At 38.0% G+C, this 15,556-nt stretch overlaps 1 protein-coding gene across 1 annotated transcript in view; it reads left to right on the top strand.

Annotated features, from left to right (window-relative positions):
• Positions 1–15,556, top strand: part of ANO3 (anoctamin 3) — a 210,480-nt gene that overhangs the window by 103,189 nt on the left and 91,735 nt on the right. Inside the window, exons 9-11 of the mRNA XM_065944652.1 lie at positions 745–866; positions 4,825–4,959; positions 13,151–13,247. Of these exons, the coding sequence (XP_065800724.1) occupies positions 745–866; positions 4,825–4,959; positions 13,151–13,247 (354 nt within the window). The remainder of the gene's footprint in view (positions 1–744; positions 867–4,824; positions 4,960–13,150; positions 13,248–15,556) is intronic.

The raw sequence follows: 15,556 nt of genomic DNA, 5'->3' as shown, positions 1-15,556 counted from the left end.
CTATAGAAGCAGAGCAGTTCAGCCTTCAGGGAACACTTTCCTCTAAAAGACAGATATATCCTATGTTTCTGAAACTGCATATGACAGATTTTTGAGAGGCGATATAAAGAATTTTAAAACACAATTACATTTTTGGAATATCTTATCTGAAGTAAGTTTTAAATATTCTAGAATTTAAAAACATTGCTAAAACTGGTGACTTAGATCTCTTATAAACAGTTTTAATTAAAATGCAGTTGATTTACAGTATTATATTAATTTCACGTGTTCAGTGTAGTGATTCTTTTAGATGGGGGGCACTTATTCAATGAACATTTACTCTTTTCATTATCTTCTATTAATGAAGTAAATATTTTCTGGGACTGGGTAACTTATCAAAGCAGAATAAGACTCAATTTCTGAACTCAAAATTATAGCAATTTCTCTCAATGATAATGAAGACATTGTGTTTATTAAAAGACCTTAGGTTTCAGACAAACCTAAAGTCTAAGTTGAGTAAAAGGGATTTCATTGGTTTAAAAAAGGAGTTTAAGAAAAGTCTTAAAGAACTATCAGAATATTTTCAATAAAAGATAGATATATAAATGCATTTACTGCATCACTCCAGTGATGCACTTATGTTTACAATCCTGAAGCTTCCAATAAGTTTTTAAATCATTCTGTAAGAAGAAAAAAGCAACAGCAATTCCTAATAATTCACTTTTCACTAAAACAATGTGTATCAACTCATTTTATTTGTTTCAGGGAGCCTACAAGAGTAACCAACCCATCAAAACCCACGGACCTCAGAATAACAGACATCTATTATATGAGCGCTGGGCACGCTGGGGAATGTGGTACAAGCATCAGCCCCTGGATTTAATCAGGTAGGTCTTGGGGATAGATCAATAATGGAATACATATTATGCTGTTTTCTCAGCATTGTCTTAGATTTGGAGTTATTTTCTTTACCCACCAAATCATCTGTGTCAGTCAGGGTTGAATAAGAAAAAAAAAAAGCCACTATGCGTCTTTTCAATAAAAGAAATTATTTAGGGAATTAGTTTCTCAAGGGATGGGAAAACTAAGAGCTCAAACAGGAATGTGAGGCATGTTAAACCAAAAATTAACAACAGCAGACAATTGCTAACGACCCTTAATGCTGGAGGGAAAATGGGATGAAGTGTACTTCAGAGCTTAATACCTGAGCCCTTCGGTAGGAGCTTGCTATTGATGACTAGGACTGTCTGCAGAGATGTGAAGTGTTGAGAGTCAAGCCACAGAGAATTATATGTGGCTCAGCAGTGAAGAATCTGCCTGCCAATGCAGGAGACACTGGAGACACGGTACCCTCCCTAGGTTGGGAAGATCCCCTGGAGGAGGGCCTGGCAACCCACTCCAGTATTGCAGGAAAATCCTATGAACAGAGGAACCCGATGGTCTGTAGTCCACCAACTCATAAAGAGTCAGACATGACTGAGCACACACACAATTCACAACAAATTATGGCTGTTCTGGGGACAGCCCTGAGGATGGCCAGGAGAAGAGAAAAAATACAGGCTCCTCCCATTCTTCCACCTTTGAGACTTTTAGTACCTCCTAGTGTGACTTAGCAGCAATTTACAAGGGAATCTGTATGATCTACTTCCCAGTGAAAGAAGGAAGGGCAGAAAAGAGATCTGATAACAAACAGAAAGGTGGCCAGCATAGCATCTCTGCATATATTTATCTTTCATTGAAGATTTAATGAGTGTCTATTTTATTCCGGGAGGCATAGCCTAGTGAGTAACTGCTCACAATTTGAATTAGTCTTGAAATAGTACTATATTCACGATTGATTTTATTTTGATGGAGGATGATGTGTTCTTATTTTTAAAAATCAGGAAATATATATTAAAGAGACTTACATACCCAGCTAACTAGAAATATTTATAGGATAAAAATGTTTAAATGGCATTCATATTATAAGATTATATGTGTTGATGAGATGTTCATGAATTATAAATATAAAGAATAACTCAAAACTGTATCAGTCATTGTCCGAATAGGAAATGGATAGAATGGACAGAATAAAGGGAGTGTTTGAAGATAATTTAATAAAAGAATTTAATATACAGGAGTGTAAATAGGATCAAGAGAGCGTGAGATGATGAAGCGTTTGTGTACTGGTGTGCATGTGTGCTCCGTGGCTCAATCGTGTCCGACTTTTTGCGACTCCATGGAATGTAGCCCACCAGGTTCCTCTGTCCATGGGATTATCCTGGCAAGAATACTGGAGTAGGTTGTGATTTCCATCTCCAAGGAGATCTTCCTGACTCAGGGATTGAACCTGTGTTTCCTGTGTCTTCTTGCACTGAGGCATATTCTTTACCACTGAGCCACCAGAGAAGCCCAGGTGGAAAGTGAGGGAGTACCAATTCATTTTCTTTTTTTATAAACAACCATTTCTAAGCATGCGTTTGTGTTTTGTTTTCATTTTAAAAATGAACTCTTAACATTTTAGTAGCTAAAGCCTTCTCAGCCTATTTTTCCAAAGAAAATATTGAAATCTGGGGGAAAAAATATATTTAAAAAAATGGTCTGCTACAAAACCTGCTTAAGATAGCTGTGTGACTCTTTTCCTAATGTCTTTCAATAGACACTGGAAGGATTTAAGTGTAAAAACTAAGTGAAATAATTCACTCTAAAAGAGTTAAATTTAACATTCGTTTTTATGATAGAAGTTATTTCAACAGCAGAATCCTATCGTCAAATGAAACATAACATAGAATATGCTGTGCTAAATTGCTTCAGTCATGTCCAACTCTTTGTGACCCTATGGACTTTTAGCCTGCCAGGTTCCTCTGTCCATGGGATTCCCCAGGCAAAAACACTGGAGGGGGGTTTCCATTCTCTTCTCCAGGGGATCTTCCCAACCCAGGGATCAAACCTGCATCTCTAAGGTCTCCTGCACTGGCAGGTGGGTTAATGTCACATGGGTAGCTCCATAATACAGGATACCAGTATACACAACATAAGAAGAGAGTGACTCCAGTTCAAGTGCGATGGGGTGACACCGGTAGCAGCCCCCTGTTCCTCCTTGCCCTGTTTTGGTTTTAAAAAAATTGAATAGCGCTCCTAAGAGATTGTGACTACCCATGTTCTAGGTTAAGGATATTTTCATTAGCCTTCTTTGCTTGGAGCTAGTTTCTTCTCGTGAAACAGATCTGAAATTTGCTATAACTTAGGTAATTGTGCTCTTGTCAAATAACATCGTTGCTCCTCTTAACCTTCAATAATGTATAATTAAAAATCTTGGTAATACTCTGTGTATGTAAGGGTTTTTTCTGTGCAGTCCTCTATAATCATCATCATAAAAATGTTAGTAATATGTGCCAGAACTGTACTCCACCCCACACAACACCTGTTTGAAGGAACAAGTAGCTTTGTTAGAATACCTGCTAATATTATAAGCTTCATTTCAGAGTAGAGCACTTCCATTATAAAAGAAATAAATAGACTTTTGATCTATGTCTCCTACGAGAAATCAATGAAAAAAGCAAAAATTAGATAAATGATGCTCAGTAGAGGATGATTTCATGTCTACACTAGATAGAATACACACACATTTTAGTTGGCACAATAGAGAATGGAGTAGAAAAAGAATGATTTTCAAGAGGGAAGTCTTACTGAGGAGGAAAAAAAATAGCAAGAGTATTTTCTTTCCCATAAGAATTTTTGCCCAGAGAGATATTCCTGAATGAACTATAAAACACTAATCTCTAAAACTAGTACTGGGACAAAACTGTGTTAAGGAATCATTTTTAGAAGATGGAGGACAAACACCAGTGCGGAATTCAAGAAATTGTCGTTTCTTACTGGCACCTTGTAAATCGTGATGGTTCATATTGGCACTGACATGGTGAAGAGCACCTGAGAAGTTGTTGGAACCATCTTGTTCATCTGCTGTGTCCATATGAAATGTTAATCAAGTGAAGGGAAATAAAATACATTCATTCCCTTTGTTTCATTCAACAAAATACTTCCTGTGGTGGGTGCTAGTGAAACAAGATACAGGTCCATTTTCAAGCAGCTTGTAGTCATATGGGGAGGGTGAGGAATGGGGGAGTGACAGGTAATTGTCATGAAGTTTTATGAGTTTAGGATACTGAAACGTGGGTGAAGGGAGTGTGGGAGCAAGACCAGGGTCATCTAACCCAGGTTTGAAGTGAAGTCAGGGCAGGCTTCCTGGAAGAAGTGATATAAAGGACAGGATAAGTATAAGCCAGACAGGAGAAGAGGGTGAAATGTAATCTTCCAAAGTGAGGAAACAGCTTTAACCAAGAAGACTCATGTGCTGCAGGAACGGCAGAGTTGAACTTCGTTGAGGAAGATGTGTGACAAAATTGCACAGATTGTGTCTGGCATGAGGGAATCTGGCCAAGAGTGCAGACGGAGGCTGAATTCAAGTCTGCTTTCAGCAACTACCCAGAGGGAGCCACTCTTCTAATTTATGCCAAAGCAATATGGTTTAGCACGGCTCTGTGTGGGGGAAACAAAAAGGATTCCACTAAGAGGATGAAGAAAAGCAAGAACTGGCTTATGAAAAGCTTTATGAGCCATGTTAAGAAGTTTGACACAGAAATAAATAGATTTTGCAAAATTGCTCCTATAAAGGCAATATTCAAAACAAACTATTACCATCACTGGATTTATTAAGCAAGACTATTACAATATCCCAGATGGAGCTGAGGAGGAACTGAGCCGGAACCTCAACTGTCTATCTGAAAGTCATATTAGGTGCAGCATTAGAGTCTGTAGTATTCCTTAGGTTGCCATAAGCTAAGAATTTGCTTTCTCATACAGGCTCTACTTTGGTGAGAAGATTGGATTATACTTTGCTTGGCTGGGGTGGTATACTGGAATGCTGATTCCTGCAGCCATTGTTGGTTTGTGTGTATTCTTCTATGGAATATTAACAATGAATGCAAGTCAAGTAAGGTAAGCTATTAACAGACTTACTAAGAAACTTGGCTTTCTGATTGGATCAAAGCTTTACAATAATGCTGATTAAAAAATAAACAATGGTACTATAATTTGTTTTTATTTTTGCAGGGGAGCGGCACCATAAAAAGACCATTCCTATTTTTTATATGCAGATTATCTTGGATAAGTTCTAAGACTGTTTCTCTTTATGCCAAATTTCTCTTTCTAGTATATAACTAATAATAATTCAACAAGGCAATAGACCATTCAATGTAATTTAAATTTGCATATAGTCTTTGGTAGTCTGAAATGCTCTCTCAATATAGTAATTCAAATAATTGTAATAGATACAATTCTTTAAACACTTAAGATATACAAAGACCTTCCAAGCACACTGTTTCATTTTATACAACTTTCACTACCACCCTTGGAGATGAGTTTTCCTTTCAGCATTTGAGGGAATCTTACATAGCTCAAGGTATCTGAACAAAATGTTGTTGTTTAGTTGCTTAGCCATGTCCAACTCTTTTGTGATCCCATGGACTGTAGCCCACCAAGCTCCTCTCTCCATGGGATTTCTCAGGCAAGAATATTGGAGTGGGTTGTCATTTCCTCCTTCAGGGCCTCTTCCTTACCCAGGGATCAAACCTGAGTCTCCCAGTCTCCTGTATTGCAGGTGAATTTGTACCACATAAAATCCTATCCTAAGTGGTCTCCTGTCGTGAGAACATAAAATCACTTTCTACTTTTTATTCTTTATGGGAATAGAATTTATAAAAGATTTTAGCATCAACTTAAAGTATCAAAATGGTAGTAAATAAGATTTTGAGAAATAACAAATGTTTATCAGAATGATGGTTTTTCTGTTAAAGTTTAAATGGCTCAGTAACTGGATGTAGAAACAATATAAAATTATTCAGACTTCCCAGGTGGTGCAATTGTGAAGAGTCTCCCTGCCAATACAGGAGATGCAAGAGATGTGGGTTCAATTCCTGGATCAGGAAGATCCCAAGGAAATGGCAACCCATTCCAGTATTCTTGCCTGGAAAATTCCATGGACAGAGGAGACTGGCAGGATACAGTCCAGAGGGTCACAAAGAGTCAGACACAATTGAGTACACAGCACACACAATGATATTATTCAGCAGAAGTAAGAGTCATCTTGGCATTAAAAAATCCTCTTAATTGCATGTTCTATTTACTGTTCCAAAGGGATTTCATCAAGTTCAACCTTGTATGATACAATCCAAAATATGATAAAGCATTTTTCCTCTCCTTAAAAGCTCAGTGATTTTTTTCTCTTTTGGTTCATCTTTTAACCATGGCCATGCTACTGGGTAGCAATCATGGGACCATAAAATTGACTTCCTTGAATTTTCTTTGTATATTTGTGTACATGCACACATACACACATGTACACACTGCATTACATATAATGCAGATATATTTGTGTAACAATTTTGCCTAAAAACAAAATATTCTCATTGTTCCAGAGTTGAATCCATAACCAAATTCCTTGATTTGGTATCTCAGAATCCCCTTGTTCTTCAGGAAGGCCAAATGGTAATTAGCATGAAAACAAACACCTAATGTTCAAAAGCATTTCTTCTAGTAACAGCCTTATTTCAGAGCTTTGCAAACTCACCACCAGTCTAGAAGGCAGCATCTTCCTGGATAAACATGCACCCACTGAAAACATTCGTCCCCCTTTGGGCATTTCTTTATATGCTATTTTTGCATTTATTGCCTTTACTTTCGGTGTTCAAACCCTATAAATCACTGCCAAACTGATTTCAAGGAACTTATCCCCTAAGTTTTCTATTAGTAGTTTTACAACTTCAGTTCTTAAGTTAAATCTTTAATCTATTTTGGGTTAGTTTCTGTATGTGATGGAAGATAGAGCTGTAGTTTCATTCTTTTGCGTCTGGATCCTTCTTTTCCAACACCATTTGTTGAAGATACTGCCCTTTCCTCATTGAGTATACTTGACTTTTTGTCAAAAATTGGCCACATACACATGGGTTTATTTATGGCTTCTCTATTGTGTTCCATTGATCTATGTATCTGCCTTTATGCCAGTAATGTACTGTTATGATTATCATACCTTTATAATATTGTTATCAAAGGTGTGATGCCTCCAGCTTTGTTCTTCCTCAAGATTGCTTTGACTGTTCGGGATTTTTGTGATTTCATAAAAATGTTAGGATAGGTTTTTCTGTTTCTGCAAAATTACCATTGAATTTCTGATAGAGATTGCATTTAATCTGTAGATCTCTTCAGGTAGTATGGACATTAAACAGTGTGAAATTTTCTAATCCAGGAGTACAGAATATCTTTCCATTTATTTGTATCTTCTTTAATTTCCTTTGCCAATGTCTTATAATTATCAGTGTATAGACCTTTTGCCTCCTTGGTTAAATTTATTCCTAAATGTTTTATTCTTTTTGATATAATTGTAAGTGGGATTTTTAAAAAATTTCTCTTATTGATAGTTTTTTGTTAGTATATATAAACACAATTGATATTTTTGTACTGATTTTATATCCTGCAAATTTATTGAATTCATGTTTTAGTTATAGTTTTTTGATAGAATGGGCTTCTCTGATGGCTTAGCTGGTAAAGAATCCGCCTGCAATGCAGGAGACCTGCTTTTGATCCCTGCGTTGGGAAGATCCCCTGGAGAAGGAAATGGCAACCCAATCCAGTATTCTGGCCTGGAGAATTCCATGGACAGTATAGTCCATGGAGTCGCAAAGAGTCAGACGTGACTGAGGGACTATCACTTCTTTTCACTTAGGGTTTTGGAGAAATGGTCTTTTAAAGTGAATTGACAAGAGCAGAAAATGATTTTTAGGCAGTTAGCTACTGTTCAAATTGATCCAGTTTTCCCACGTGGTGTAGACTTCCTCCTCCACACTTTTGAAGCTGAAAATGAACAAAAGGCAAAGAAAGGAATAGATTTTCTGTTCCTATTGATTCATTTGCCAGTGAAGAAAATTAGACTCCCTTTGTATGAGACAAGTATTCTTTAACCTTTAGCACAAGGAGTGTTTTAGAAGACTCGTGAACTCTTTTCTTCTGTGCTTTATGGTATTATATTACTGCTACTTCTGTCACACTATAATTAAGACCCTGTCAGACTTGCTATTCTAAATCAAGTTAAGCATCACTGAATATCTTGACTTTCAAAATTTCATGGGACTGAATTTTTCCATTCAAGGTGTCAGACGTGGTTAGGATGTAGGTGTTATCATGGCGTGTGGGTGGAAGACATAGGACTTTTGAGTTGCTTTGTTTCACTTTTATTTTAGTAAGCTCTTTCTTGTTTATTGCAAGGTAACAAAATGTTGAAGAGCTAAAGATTAGGTTGTATTTATTATGTTCCTACCAGTTGTGTTTATGTAAATTAAAGTCACATTTCTTAACTGCTCTGCAGTTAATTGCTCGTGTGAAAATCATGTTACAGATTATTTCTTGTATGTGCATGTACAATCATATATTTACATGTATATTGGTCTTACACAATCAAAGGTGATCAGATTTGTGTCAGGTAGAGCACATATTATAGGAATATGAAAATGAACAGGCAGCAACACATGGTCCCTTCTTCTCAGACTTTGGGTTTCAGATCCAAGGCAGAGCAGAAACAACTTTCTTGCCTCTTTGGCATTAGAACTCACCAAGAAATATCAGTACTGGCCAGCTTTTCAAAAGCTGTTGGGTCTTAAAGGACCTCTAAAATGCTCTCCTGACAACCTCCTTAGCAATAAGGGCTTCATCGGTTTATCAAGTACCTATGATGTGCCAGGCACATTATCAGTATTCCTGAAGTAGTATCCCACTTGGCTATTATCTCCAACTGCCACTGCTGCTGCTGCTGCTGCTAAGTCGCTTCAGTCGTGTCCAACTCTGTGCGACCCCATAGACTGCAGCCCACCAGGCTCCCCCGTCCCTGGGATTCTCCAGGCAAGAACACTGGAGTGGGTTATTATCTCCTACTAGAGATGAAGAATTGATCCTCAGAGTGGTAGATGACTTAGGGGGAAATAGCTAGCAAGTTAAAGCTATATCTAATTTTAAAAAATTGCAATAAAAACACTTAAGTGGGGCTTCCCTGGTGGCTCTGGTGAAGAATCTGCCTGCCAGTGCAGGAGACAGGGGTTCAATTCCTGGTCCAGGAGGATCTCACATGCAGTGGAGCAACTCAGCTCATGCATCGCAGCTATTGAACCTATGCTCAGATCCCAAGGGCCACAAATACTGATCCCACGTGCCACAACCACTGAAGTCCACACGCCCTAGAGCCCATGCTCTGCATAAGAGAAACCACTGCAATGAGAAGCCTGTGCGCCGCAACTAAAGTAGCCCCTGCTCATTACACCTAGAGAAAAGCCCATGCAGGAAAGACCCAGCACAGCCAAAAATAAACAGATAAATAAATAAATATATTTTTAAAAGAACGCTTAAGTGCACAGGCTTCTCTGGTGGCTCAGACAGTAAAGAGTCTGCTTGCAATGCAGGAGATGTGGGTTTGATTTCTGGATCGGGAAGATCCCCTGGAGAAGGAAATGGCAACCCACTCCAGTATTCTTGCCTGGAGAATCCCGTGGACAGAGGATCCTGGTGGGCTACAATCCATGGGGTCGCAAAGAGTTGGACACGACTGAGCGACTCAGGCACACACAAGGCCACACTGCAGTGTTGTTAACTGTGGGCAGGATGTTGGCCAGCACATCTCTGGAGTTTACCCATCCCCATAGCTGGCACTTTATACCCGTTGGACAGCAGCTTTCCATTTCTGCCCCATAACTCCCTGGCAGCCACAGTTCTACTCTGTGCCTGTGGGTGTTTTTTAAGATACCTAGTATCAGTGAAACTGCACAGTGTTCATTATTCTGTGACTAGTTTATTTCACCTAACATAATGTCCTTCAAGTTCATCCACGTTGTTGCATATGGTAGACTGCCCTTCTTTTTTTTAAGGCTAATATTCTGTTATTGGTCTATTCCACCTTTTTATCCATTCATCCGTGGATGAATATTTGGGTTATTTCCATATCTTCGCTAATGTGAATAACAGTGAAGTGAACCACAAGGTCTCTTTGAGACCTTGATTTCAGTTCTTTTAGATATATACCCAGAAGTGGGATTGCTGGATTAAATGGAAGTTCTATTTTTAATATTTTGAGGAAGCTTTGTATTGTTTTTCATAGTGGCAGCACCAGTTTACAGTCCCACCAATATTCAAATGTTCTAAAGTTTCTACATCCTTGCCAACATATGTTGTCTTTGCTTTATTTTGTTTGTTTTGTTTGATAATAACAATCCTAACAGGTGTGGCTTAACATCTTATCATTTACTTATTCCTTGACAATTATATCTTATTCTAAAATCCATGTTTTACTCATGTTTCCAAACTTCCTTCCTTTAAGCCTACTTTCATATTATCAGATTTCCCCAAATGGGCATCACCACACATCTTATCCTGTACTTTGCATGTTAACAGAATCACAGGAAGCATCAAGACCCTGGAGCAGGTCCAGGCATTCACACCCAAACGGACAAAATGCTCCCGCCTCCATTATGGATGGAGGTGGTAATTATGATGAGTTTGTGATAGTTATTATCTTCTTTGAATTAGCCCTTGATGTGTATTTCTAGCAGACAGAAGACAAAAGAAAGCCACATTTCGAGCGGTGGTGTGTATCATGCTGTGCTTATTCGCTCAGTCGTGTCTGACGCTTTGTGACCCCATGGACGATAGCCCGCCAGACTCCTCTGTCCATGGGAATTCTCCAGGCAAGAATACTGGAGTGGATTGCCATGCCTTCCTCCAGGGGATCTTCCCAACCCAGGAATTGAACCCATGTCTCCCACGTTGCAGGTGGATTCTTTAACATCTGAGTCCCCAGGGAAGCCCAAGAATACTGGAGTGGGTAGCCTATCTCTTCTCCAGGGGATCTTCTGATCCTGGATTCTAACTGGGGTCTCCTGCATTGCAGGTGTATTCTTTACCTGCTGAGCTACCAGAAAACCAGGTGTATATTATGAAGAAACTAAGAAACACTTTGGGCACTCTCTCTCCATCTAGTGGTTAAGTCAAAGAATGCTGTAATCATCTCAGATTCCATGTTTTAGGCTAAAAAATGTTGCAAAACTTGTTTAGTGTTTTTTGTGTTATCTGTCCAGTGGAACTTTGAACAGCTTACAGAAAATGAGTTTGATAATTCTGGACTTAAAAATAAGGCTCAGTCTGATGACTAGGATCCTAGACTGGATGCTTTGATACATCTGTGCTTTTGTTTGATTATTTGGAAGGTGGGAAAGATGATGTAGTATAAACCAAATTTAATACCATTCTAGTGTGAGATTTCAATACGGGGCAAATTATACATTTTTTTAAACAATGAATTATGATAGCAAGCCTATTTCAATAGGAATTTTCTTCAAGAGGTGGGTTAATTCTTTTTTTTTTCTTATTTCTACAAATTAGTAGTATTAGTAAGAGGAGGTATAATCGTCTCTCTTTTTTTCTGAGCTTTAAAAATGTATATTTTACCTGCTTCCCCCTACTTCACACAGACATCATGATTACCAGCAAGAAGATGTATGTGAAAGTGGGAGAATTATAGTATATATAAGACTTGTTATACCATCATCATCATTAGTAAATTAGTTTTTGTTAGGAAAGTCCCTTTTAATATGAAATAAACTTATCCCTATTTTAGATGAGTTGTAGTTGATGGAGAACTGGACCTAGAATCAAGAAAACCTAAACTCAGTTCCTTCAAGTATCTCTTGTAAGCTTATGACCTTGAATAAATCACTTAAACATCAGCTTCTGATCAGTTGTGGAGAAAATTACCTTTGCAGGAGATTGTATTGAAGACTAAACTTAACAGACGTGAATCCATCTTTGGTTACTGTAAGGTGTTGCATTACAGTTTAGTATTATTATTTACTAGTCATTTCCACTTTGACTTGAGATTGTACACATCCAGCATTTGAAATAGATATGCATTATTATTATTTTTTACTTTGAGTTTATATATTTTGAAAACAGTAAAACTTTTATTAGCAGTTGTATTTCCAGGCATAGTTTTAAAAGCCTTGATATTACCTTCAACATGTCTACAGCAGATTTACTTAAAGACAATTTATTAAGGGGATACCAAATGGGAAGGGGCCAGGTACGACAGATAAAGGCGTAAAACATCTAATAATAGTTTGCTGTGAACTCTCAGACTGTGAGTCTTTTGAGAAATTGTTATTGATGCCCTGCTCATGTCATGATGTCATCTATAAAGTATGCTGAGATTTTTAAAAGATAGCAATAAACTCAAGAAGCAAATGTTACAAGGTTACATTCTATTAGAGGATATTATATATTTCAGTAATCCATAATGCATTGATTGACTGCAGTAGGGGTTGTGAAATTATATGAATTATGGCTGCTACTCATTTTGGTGACTGTAAAGCAGGGGAAAGATCTATAGACCTGAAAAAATCAGCATGCTGCTGCTGCTGCTAAGTCACTTCAGCCGTGTCCGACTCTGTGCGACCCCATAGACGGAGCCCACCAGGCTCCCCCATCCCTGGGATTCTCCCGGCGAGAATACTGGAGTGGGTTGACATTTCCTTCTCCAGTGCATGAAAATGAAAAGTGAAAGTGAAGTCGCTCAGTCGTGTCCAACTCTTAGCGACCCCATGGACTGCAGTCTACCAGGCTCCTCCATCCATGTGATTTTCCAGGCAAGAGTACTGGAGTGGGTTTCCATGCCTTCTCCAAAAAATCAGCATAGTCAGGTGTGATTCCAGCTCAGCCACATCCAAGCCTGTGAGCTGGGTTAAAACACTCCTAGGTGTTCCTCCTAAGATTGTCCTACATGCCATTAAATCAGGCAGAAAAGTGTCCTTGTAACAAAGCCCCACAAGTGCCTCCTGAGAATAAAATTGGCCTATTATCATTAAATATATTGGATCAGAGATTTCTTAAAATAAAGAAGCAAAGAAACTCAATATCACAAAAATTCTAAAAATTTGGGTTGGAGTCATTCAAGTTCTTGCTCCCTGTCCACCACTCCTCCAGTATTTCCATTTCTTCTTTTCCTCCCCACCCTACTACTCCCCATAGGAGTGGCCATAGGGACTAAGCAGCTTCCTGACCGTGGAGGTTCATCTTTCTTTTTCCTCTTTGATTTCTTAAGCCAAGAAATTTGCAAGGCTACTGAAGTCTTCATGTGCCCTCTCTGTGATAAGAACTGCTCACTGCAGAGACTCAACGAAAGCTGTATCTACGCCAAGGTCAGTGTGGACCCTCACATTCCCCTCCCTGCCCTCTACTTTTTCTAGGAACCTAGGCAGTAAAAAGTCCTCCAGCAAACTGCTTTCTACCAAAGTTAAATGTTCCCAAGAGTTTCATTGACAAGACAGTATCATTGTCAACTGAATAAAATATTACTCTGTGGCAGTTATAAAAAGGATGTGTTTCATTAGATTATATTTGTCTTCCTCTGTTTTTATAAGTGGTTATTGCCATTACAGACATAAAACATCCACTTGGAATGATATCCAGATTTTTTTTTTTGGAGAAGAAGATTATTTCTTCTTCAGTGGTAAAGTTTGTATTTTCCCATGAAGACTCATGAGATCTAAATACTTCTAATTTGACAGAGAAAATGAAGTAACATACTTGAAGTTCTCAAATTTCTTCCTATTAGAATCACCTGAAGAGTTTTTTAAATTCCTGAAACCCAAGCCACATCCCAGAATGATTAAATTAGAATCTTTAGTTTTGGAACTTAGGCATCAGCATAATTTAAAAACTCCCAGGTGATTTCAGGGTGCATACAGGTTTGAGAAATGTGTACTTCAATTTTATAATTGTGAGTATTCATTTGTAAAATTGTTTTATTAAAGTATAGTTAATGTGTAATAAAATGTACATATTTGAAGTATATAAATGAATGCATTTAAATACATATATATGCTTTTGTGAAACCACGGCCACAGTCAAGATAATGAACATATCTATTACTTCCAAAGGTTTTCTCATGATTTCTTATAATTCTTGCCTCCCAAATCCCACCCCTGGGCTCAGGCAAACATTTTCTGTCATTATAGATAAATTTGTATTTTCCAGACTGTTATGTAAATAGTCATATAGTGTGTGAATTTTTTCTAGTTTCTTTCACCCAACACAATTATTTTGAGTTTCATCCATGTCATAACATTTATCGACAAACCCTCCCTCTTTATTGCCGAGTATTAATAGTATTGCATGATATGGCTGTATCATATTATCCCTTCATCTTCATAATTAAGATGAATCTTATTAATTATCCATTCATATTAATAATTTGGGGGGAGGTTAAATTGTTGCCATTTTAAATAGAGGTGCTATAAACATTCATCTACAAATGTTTGTTTGGATAAGTATTGTTATTTCTCTTGGGTAAATGCCTAGAATAAAAATGACTAGATTTTATGATAGGTGGATTTTTATCCTTCTAAGACATTGCAGAACTTTTTTCCAGAATTTCTGCACATTTTGCATTTCCACCAGCGATGTATGAGAGTTGAGTTTTCCATATACTCACTAGTCCTCATGATAATCAGTCTTTTTAATTCTAACTGTCCTAATAGATCTTTAGAGAGAGCTCATTGTGGTTTAGTTACTTGAAAATTATTTAATTCTTTTGGGTCTTGCTTTTAGAATTTGAGAGTTAGCCTCACATCAGTGTTCTTTCTAGCACTAATTTTTCCCCACAATAAAAACCAAATCTTTCTGTGTACTCTACGCAGTGAACTGTGAATAATGAGGGTTTCCAGTCCGGCTGGTGGGAACAGGCCCCATTCCTGCCTGACTCTGTGAGCTCCTGAAACTGTTTCCTCTGATACTTTCAGGTGGTTATGTCCTCAGCTGGTTTCCTGACATGAACGCTCACTGTCTGGGTTGTTCCTCTTTGTACTCTTGTGACTCTTTCAGGGAACCATAATGCTCACCTCTATTGTTTCCCACCTCTTAGGGATCACTGCCCTTCATCGTCTCACATCCAGTCTTGAAATCTGTTGCATTATGTATTTTGGGAATTATTTGGTTATTTCCAGAATGTGGGTAAAGTCAATCTCTGTTACTTCATCTTGTTCAGAAATGTTGTGCTAGGTCATTTCAGTAGTGTCCAACTCTATTGACTGTAGCCTACCAGGCTCTTCTGTCCATGGAATTTAACAGACAAGAATACTTGAGTGGATTGCTACACCCTCCTCCAGGGGATCTTTCTGACCCAGGGATCAAAACCACATCTCTTATGTCTCCTGCATTGGCAGGCATGTTCTTTACCGCTAGGGCCACCTGGGAAGCCCAGTTGAGAAGTAGAGGCTTGTGTATAATCACTTTTGACAAGGGTGGACATAAAAAACAAAAGCCACTTAGGATCCTCCTAGGAAACCAAAACTTACTAAAATTAGCTTCTGAATTATTTTTCTTGAACGCGTGGTATGGGAAAAACCCATTTGACTTCTGAAATGTGCTTAATGTTGAATTCTCTCAAATGTTCCCCAAAGATGTCTTGTTTTGGGAAGCATTTTCTCGACACTTTTTATAAAAGCCA

The sequence above is a fragment of the Muntiacus reevesi genome, chromosome 9 (genome assembly GCF_963930625.1).
Source record: "Muntiacus reevesi chromosome 9, mMunRee1.1, whole genome shotgun sequence".
Lineage (NCBI taxonomy): Eukaryota > Metazoa > Chordata > Mammalia > Artiodactyla > Cervidae > Muntiacus > Muntiacus reevesi.
This window is presented reverse-complemented; position numbering and strand designations above follow the sequence as displayed.